This window comes from Hemitrygon akajei, chromosome 14 (assembly GCF_048418815.1).
Source record: "Hemitrygon akajei chromosome 14, sHemAka1.3, whole genome shotgun sequence".
Lineage (NCBI taxonomy): Eukaryota > Metazoa > Chordata > Chondrichthyes > Myliobatiformes > Dasyatidae > Hemitrygon > Hemitrygon akajei.
In genome coordinates, this window is record NC_133137.1 from 15,915,720 (window position 1) to 15,924,405 (window position 8,686).

Sequence of the window (8,686 nt, forward strand, 5' to 3'; positions counted from 1 at the left end):
AACCCACCCTCCTCCCGTAACGCCCTCCTTTAATTTGCACAAACCTTAAAAATCAGGGACAACACAAACAACTCGTCAGAAAGTGAACCAAACATCGTATTTATTGTGAAGAAGAAAATAAGGCAACAAAGAAGGCTATCAAATGAGTCATTACAACGCGAGTGTTTTTTTAACTGGGCTTACATTAATCTAGCGGTTAAGATTTACGTCAGTAGACATGATCGCTGAAAATGCGTCTTTCCAGATTCGCCATATTTGTAAGGTCACTGTGTGTGTGTGTGTGTGTGTGTGTGTGTGTGTGTGTGTGTGTGTGTGTGTGTGTGTGTGTGTGTGTGTGTGTGTGTGTGTGTGTGTGTGTGTGTGTGTGTGTGTGTGTGTGTGTGTGTGTTATTGCAATAAAATCGTCAGAATCGGGTTTATTATGAGGTGGTTCTCTCAAAACTGATGTTATGTTTGACCAGCTAAACATGAGTGAAAGCTTGCTCCTGCAAAACTTTCATCTTTTGTTCCGTATTTTTTTTTTTTAAATTCATTCTTTATTGCAGAACATTCAAGTCAATATTTTTGGAACAGATCACTTACTCCTGTACACATTGTCGGTTTTCATTCATTTGCAACCATAATGCAACTAGTTCTTGGATTTTTAAAATACATTTCAGGCAATGGGTGTGGAATAGAAGATCGTAAGTGGTGGCTTTTACCCATACAGAACTTCTGGTGCCTTCACCCAGCTTCACTACTTAGTATGGGACTATTGGGTTTGCTGTTTTGCAGCTCAACACCTCGTTCAGGAAAAAAGCGGGCAGCTTCAGGCAAATCAGAGGATGTCGTTTACTGGAGAGACAGCACTAATCCTCTCAGCAGTCCTCACAGTCTTATGTAGGGACTGGTGGTCAGGGGCCTTGCGACTCCGGCACCAGGGAATTCCCGCATGCAGTGGTGCTCCTGTAAAAACTGGACACCTCCCTCCCCTTTCTTGATCTTTCTGTCTCCATCTCTGGAGACGACCTATCTACTGATATCTACTATAAGCCTGCAGACTCTCACAGCTACCTGGACTATTCCTCTTCCCACCCTGTCTCTTGCAAAAAGACTATCTCCTTCTCACAATTCCTCCGTCTCCGCCGCATCTGCTCTCAGGATGAGGCTTTTCATTCCAGGACGAAGGAGATGTCTTCCTTTTTTAAACAAAGGGGCTTCCCTTCGTCCACCATCAACTCTGCTCTCAAACGCATCTCTCCCATTTCCCGCACATCTGCCCTCACCACATCCACCCACCACCCCACCCGGGATAGGGTTCCCCTTGTCCTTACCTACCACCCCACCAGCCTCCAGGTCCAACGTATAATTCTCCGTAACTTCCGCCACCTCCAACGGAATCCCACTACCAAACACATTTTTCCCTCCCCCCCCCCTTCTGCTTTTCGCAGGGATCGCTCCCTATGCGACTCCCTTGTCCACTCGTCCCCCCCCATCCCTTCCCACCGATCTCCCTCCTGGCACTTATCCTTGTAAACGGAACAAGTGCTACACCTGCCCTTACACTTCCTCCCTCACCACCATTCAGGGCCCCAGACAGTCCTTCCAGGTGAGGCGACACTTCACCTGTGAGTCGGCTGGTGTGGTATACTGCGTCCGGTGCTCCTGGTGTGGCCTTTTATATATTGGTGAGACCCGGCGCAGACTGGGAGACCGTTTCGCTGAACACCTACGCTCGGTCCACCAGAGAAAGCAGGATCTCCCAGTGGCCACACATTTTAATTCCACATCCCATTCCCATTCTGATATGTCTATCCATGGCCTCCTCTATTGTCAAAATGAATCCAAACTCAGGTTGGAGGAACAACACCTTATATACCGGCTGGGTAGCCTCCAACCTGATGGCATGAACGTTGACTTCTCTAACTTCCGTTAATGCCCCTCCTCCCCTTCTTACCCCATCCCTGACATATTTACTTGTTTGCCTGTTCTCCATCTCCCTCTGGTGCTCCCCCCGCCTCCTTTCTTTCTCCCGAGGCCTCCCGTCCCATGATCCTTTCCCTTCTCCAGCTCTGTATCCCTTTTGCCAATCACCTTTCCAGCTCTTAGCTTCATCCCACCCCCTCCGGTCTTCTCCTATCATTTCGCATTTCCCCCTCCCCCCACTACTTTCAAATCTCTTACTATCTTTCCTTTCGGTTGGTCCTGACGAAGGGTCTCGGCCCGAAACGTCGACAGCGCTTCTCCCTATAGATGCTGCCTGGCCTGCTGTGTTCCACCAGCATTTTGTGTGTGTTGTTGTCCAAAGAGATTATTGTGGGTCTTTAGGAAGATGCAGGCTGCCCACTCCAATGCACAAAAGAAATGGCTCCTCAGTTAGAAGCACCGCAATCCTGGGAGCACACATACACGGATGATCTCACCTGGTCGCTCAACACCTCCGCTTCGATTAAAAAAAGCAGAGCAGCATCTCCATCTCCTGAGGAGATTGAGGCAAGTGAGGCTCTCCTCCACCCCACCCCATCCTAACCAGTTTTTACAGGAGCACCACTGCATGCGGGAATTCCCTGGTGCCGGAGTCGCAAGGCCCCTGACCACCAGTCCCTACATAAGACTGTGAGGACTGCTGAGAGGATTAGTGCTGTCTCTCCAGTAAACGACATCCTCTGATTTGCCTGAAGCTGCCCGCTTTTTTCCTGAACGAGGTGTTGAGCTGCAAAACAGCAAACCCAATAGTCCCATACTAAGTAGTGAAGCTGGGTGAAGGCACCAGAAGTTCTGTATGGGTAAAAGCCACCACTTACGATCTTCTATTCCACACCCATTGCCACTACTTTCAAATCTCTTACTATCTTTCCTTTCGGTTAGTCCTGACGAAGGGTCTCGGCCCGAAATGTTGACATCGCTTCTCCCTATAGATGCTGCCTGGCCTGCTGTGTTCCACCAGCATTTTGTGTGTTGTTGTTTGAATTTCCAGCATCTGCAGATTTCCTCATGTATAATCTCTTTGGTCTTGCTCACGCTGTTGTGCTCACACCATTCTACCGGCCGCTCTACCTACTCTCCGTAATCATCGTTACTCTGTGCATAGGCGAGAGGTAATGTATACGGTCCTATATAGGACCCTGGTCAGACCCCACTTGGAGTACTGCGCTCAGTTCTGGTCGCCTCACTACAGGAAGGATGTGGAAGCCATAGAAAGGGTGCAGAGGAGATTTACAAGGATGCTCCCTGAATTGGGGAGCATGCCTTATGAGAATAGGTTGAGTGAACTCGGCCTTTTCTCCTTGGAGCGACAGAGGATGAGAGTTGACCTGATAGAGGTGTACAAGATGATGAGAGGCATTGATCATGTGGATAGTCAGAGGCTTTTCCCCAGGGCTGAAATGGCTACCACGAGAGGGCACAGTTTTAAGGTGCTTGGAAGGAGGTACAGAGGAGATGTCAGGGGTAAGTTTTTTACTCAGAGAGTGGTGAGTGTGTGGAATGGGCTGCCAGCAACGGTGGTGGAGGCGGATACGATAGGGTCTTTTAAGAGACTTTTGGATAGGTAGATTGAGCTTAGAAAAATAGAGGGCTATAGGTAACCCTAGGTAATTCCTAAGGTAAGGACACGTTCGGCACAGCTTTGTGGGCCGAAGGGCCTGTGTTGTGCTGTAGGTTTTCTGTGTAGCTCTAACATGTGCCAATGAAAAATACATTCCTGGCCTTGTCTTCACTTAGCTTTTTCCTATCACAAGTATACCCTGGTATCAACGTTTTTTTTCTCTTCTATGTTACTTAGGAGGCATCCAGGTCAAAAACATGCATTTGGAACACATAGATAACCAGTGTTTTGCTTTCTGTTATCTTCCTTAGTAAGAATGTTCTGCACTCAGCAGAGGCACTGGGGATTTCCCTGCAATTCTCCCCAAAAGATCCACTTCCAGAACGTTTTCTAAGTGACCGCTGTGCAAGTTCCCCACCACTCTGAAGCCGCAAACTCCGAACAAGACTTTTTTTTTCAACAAGATCCCTCACTTTCGGGGTTCTTGGGAGTTCATTTTGGTCGAGTACCTCGTACTGCCATGGTATGTCAAGACATCGCACCTCTCCTGGAAGTTGTGGGAATCTCCCGCATATTGATCGCGGCAAATTATATACAATATCCCGGAAATCAGAGGGAGGGGGATGGATGGCAAGGGTATTTCAAAAAAATATATAAAACGTACTTTACCCCAGACTACACTAAAGTGCACCCCTGCCTAATAGGGGTCAAAAATAATGACAGTGTTGCTCGCTGCACTGTTTGCAACAGCGACTTTTCTATTGCCCATGGTGGGTTAAAATGTAAAAGACATGTTGAGGTGAGTTTAACAGGTGTCATTCGTTCATTAGCATAGCTAATGTTATTTACTAGCTGGCTAACTGCTAAGGAACTACTCTGTTGCAGACATCCCAGCTCTCCCGGGTGTCTCCCGCAAACTGATGGTGCTACCTCCCTGAAATGAGTCTTTGCAGGGTGGGATGTCCGGTATGTTAAAGAGTGAAGCGCAGCTCCTGGAAGAACCGTCTAGCCTCTGGCAGTCCAGTCGGCAGCGTGCGACCACGGCGACGGCCGCGCTGACGTCACGGCGCAGGGAGGCGGGTCCGGAGGGTGATTGATGTCTGACGTCAGGTAAACTGGACGGGTGACGCAGTTTACCTGAGCGAGCGATAATGGCTGCGGCGATGGCGAGCTGTGTGTCCCGGCGGTTGCTGCGCCTGGCGCCGGATGTTCGAGCACCTCTCTCGGCGGCTTACCACGAAAAGGTGGGTGGGGGACGCGCGCTCCCTGATGGCGGCCGGCGGTTGTATCTCGTCTGCGTGACCGTGGGTGATGGAGGTTCTGCAGGAGAGTCAGTGGCTCAGCTGGTGGCATTAAATCATAATAATCCTCCCCCCCACCTGAGTGTTTTAGTGTCTTGTGTAACATGGGAAAGTAGTGAAGCGAATGGAGTCACGGGCCGTGAGTGAATGGCAGCAGGAACATAAGGTCATAGATTAAATAGGCGATGGGGTGATGATTGACCAATTTCCTTGCAGCATGGTCATCTTAACAGAAGGTTCAGAAGTGCAGAGTCATTGATCATTGAATCAGAAGACCATAAGACATCGGAGTTTTCACGAACTATGTACCTCCATGTTTAAATTTATCACTTTAAAAATGAGGGTGAGAATAGCAGTGGATTTATCTCTGTTGGAGAAATTTGTGATATTAGTATCATGTAGAATAATTTATGTTTTTGCATATATCTTTGCAATTCTTTAATAAAGTTGCTTGGTGACTTAACAGTTTAGGTCTGTTAACGTACAGGAAATCAGTGACTACAATAACTGGATGCATTGGTGGAATTTTTAACTTTTTTCCCCTCCTCCCATATCTTGTAGGTAGTGGATCACTATGAGAATCCCAGGAATGTTGGTTCTTTGGATAAGAATGCAAAAAATGTGGGGACTGGCCTGGTTGGTGCCCCTGCTTGTGGTGATGTCATGAAGCTACAGGTAAACTTGTTTTCATGTACAAGGGGGCAACTTCACAGGGTGTTTCTTAACTGAGTTGTCCTGACTTTGCTCAGTGTTGAGATATAACAGTTGACCTCAGTGTTGTTAAATAACCCCAAATTCTGCTTATGATTTGCTACCCAATGGATTCTACTAGAAAGTGTACAGTGTGTATAAGAATAAAGTTATATTTAAACTGGACAGGTGAACCTAGACAGTTACTGTTGGTATCTGATGACCAGTGTCAGACAGCACTTTAAACATTGTGCAACTGATGCAGTCTGCAATGCTACTTAATCTCATGCAGGGGCTCCCAACCTTTTTTATGCCATTAACGGAGGGGTCTGTGGCCCCCAGGTTGGGAACCTCTGATGTAATGTAACTGATCTGGAGTTCTGCCCTCTTTGTGTAAAAAAATTAAAAAAAATTGACATTTCCTAATCTAGGAATCTTTTTTTCCCCCAGCCAGTGATCAGAAAATGGTGAAGGCCTTCCAGAGGTTTTTTAAACTATTAAATTGACTTGAGAAAGAATATATATGTGGGGGGGGGGGAGAAGAACAGCAGTTTGCAAAACAAGTTCACCAACCGCTTTTATTTCTCAGTCATCTTCCCCGCATTGCACGTGTGAGTGCTTGCTGCAATTATTCCGAGTTAATACCCCTCAAGAATTGTGACTGAGCTGTACCTCAGTGAAGGCAAAGTTTTAAAATCACTCATTTATTTTCTCTTCTAAGATTGAAGTGGACGGTGATGGAAAAATTATTGATGCGAGATTTAAAACCTTTGGATGTGGATCTGCAATTGCCTCCAGCTCCCTGGCAACGGAGTGGGTGAAAGGAAAAACGGTAAAGCTATAATTTTTCAAATCCTGTCTGGAATACCTCAACAAAATATCTTTGTTTTAAAGCCCCAAAGTTCACTGAGATTTCCAAATGCCTAAAAGTTACTGGTTTTATTTCAACGGAATATTTACACGTTTCCTCCCTCCTGTTCTTTATCCAGCAACCCAAGCAGCTTGTTATATGATTGAGGCTCTGTGCCATGGATTTGTAGTCGGAAAGGGGGTTTCATGAAATTGAGCCACCCGAGTGCAATGTAGAAAAATACAGCGGTATCATAGAAGGCAATTCCTGAAAAATAGGTAGTTTGTCATTTGATCAATTAGAGAAACTTCTGAAAACTAAAATGGAAAAAGTAAGGTGCTTCTGTATCATGGTAGGGAGAGATAATTTACTTTATCTGAAAATTCAGTCCTGCAGATTAAGATTCTGCCATTTTTTTTTTACCTTGGAGTTGCATGGTATCTCAAATTTTCATGTGTTTCTTTTGCAGTTTTTTAAATTCATATGGTAGTATTATTTGTACCTCATGATCATGCCTGGTTTGAAGAAACTGTCACTGGCCTTCACTTAATTACAGGTGGATGAAGCCTCAAAGATTAAGAACACAGATATTGCTAAGGAGCTGTGCCTTCCTCCAGTCAAACTGCATTGCTCAAGTAAGTCTGTGTTTCATAGCATGGCAAGCTTACTAACTTGTAGACTTTATGGGAGCAAGAAGCAATTTTGTTGAAAAGTGCAGATTCTGAAAAGAAATCATTTTAAGCACAGTAAAATGGGGGGGGGGGGGTTGTAGAAACAGCATCCTTTAATTAGAAGGCATAATCTCAGGTTAAGAGATCAGCCATTTAGTACTGAGAAGAACAGAAATATCTTAAAGGTTTTAAGCATCTGCTGTATTTTTGGGTTTGGGATGTGGCATTAGAGCAGGGAGTAGATTTCAGGCATTAGATCAGCCATGACCTTAAAGGCAGAATCAGCATAAGGAGCCAAATGACCAACTTCTAGTTCTGTAACATTTCAGATACATCAGCATGGTCTAATAAAGGATCTTGCTTTCTTTGTTCAACCAGTAGATTTTGTGCTGCAGGAAATTTTTGTTCCATCACCAAACTGACATAAGCTTAGTTGACAACAGATAGGCACTATAGGAAGAGGTTAAACTAGGTGTTAACGATATAAACATTTTAATATAAAAAAACTGGGAGGATTGGAAAGTTTTATCAAATGAGTACAAGACTGAAACCTTGGGATTTAACAGAAACTAATGCAAGCCACTGAAGAATAACTTAATGGTTTTTATTAGAAATTCAGCAGCTTTAAATTGCCCTTTAACAGATGACTTTTGTATGTACCTTTTCAGAGGTTCATTTCAACTTGGCAGTGTTATTTAATGTTATTAAAATTAGTATTTTGAGCATATAAGATATTTTTAATGTGAGGAGAAAATGGTTTAAGGCTGTATAATTATGATACTAGGTTTGTATTTCATTCAACCGTAGTGTTCCTATAAATATTAAATATTGGTGTTGACACTTATCAGTAACTGGTATATTCAAGGACTACCTCAGCACTTTGACATTGACTAACTATTCAGTGCAATATTTTTTTTCCTTGTACTTAAATATAAAGCAGCCTTTTGATTCTCACACTTTGCAGCTTCTCATTTAGCTCCTTTTCAGTTAGACGCCATCAGAATCAGGTTTATTATCACCGGCATGTGACGTAAAATTTGTTAACCTGGCATTCTGCCATTGTTCCAGTATCGGCTGTACTTCAAAAACCCCCAAGTTAGAATTGAGGGCTGTGGAAAGCAGTTTCATTGAGCTAATTTCTTCAAGTAAATGTTTAAATTGAAGCTGCACACTTAATTGTTTTTTTTTGTTTCAGTGTTGGCAGAAGATGCAATTAAAGCTGCTCTAGCTGACTATAAAGTGAAACAACAAAAGTGAAAAATCTTACTGGAAACTCAAAATCACATGGTTTTCAGCACCTGTTAATAACAATGGTCTAACCAGTGAAGCTGTATAGTTCTGCAGCAGAATTTCAAACGTTAAGAATACACTAGTTTTTTTCTGTAAAAAAGGGGACCGTAAGCCATAAATATATTAAATTGATTCTTATCTGTGATATTCTATTTGTGCCTTAATTTTATGGAGTGCAGAAAATTATTTTGAGAGTGCTGAACTTTTTGAAGTATAAATGCTGGTATAAACCAAATTAGTTGTATAATGGTCTTGTATGATGTGCATCCATGTTCAAATACCATTTTATTGACTCAGCAGGTTTTGCTTGGATTTCAATAAAGCAAGTGTTAGCTAATTCCTAAACTGGTTCATGATC

At 44.0% G+C, this 8,686-nt stretch overlaps 1 protein-coding gene across 2 annotated transcripts; it reads left to right on the forward strand.

The window, feature by feature from the left end:
• Window positions 1–4,614: 4,614 nt before the first annotated feature.
• Window positions 4,615–8,686, forward strand: iscua (iron-sulfur cluster assembly enzyme a). Of its 2 annotated transcripts, none has more exons than XM_073065522.1 (5): window positions 4,615–4,770; window positions 5,389–5,502; window positions 6,239–6,349; window positions 6,924–7,002; window positions 8,234–8,686. In XM_073065522.1, exons 1-5 carry the CDS (start codon window positions 4,678–4,680, stop codon window positions 8,293–8,295), a joined length of 459 nt encoding a protein of 152 aa, XP_072921623.1. In that variant the 5' UTR covers window positions 4,615–4,677; the 3' UTR covers window positions 8,296–8,686. The 2 variants fall into 2 exon arrangements, with proteins under 2 accessions (XP_072921623.1, XP_072921624.1); XM_073065523.1 differs by lacking the exon at window positions 4,615–4,770 and adding an exon at window positions 5,057–5,170.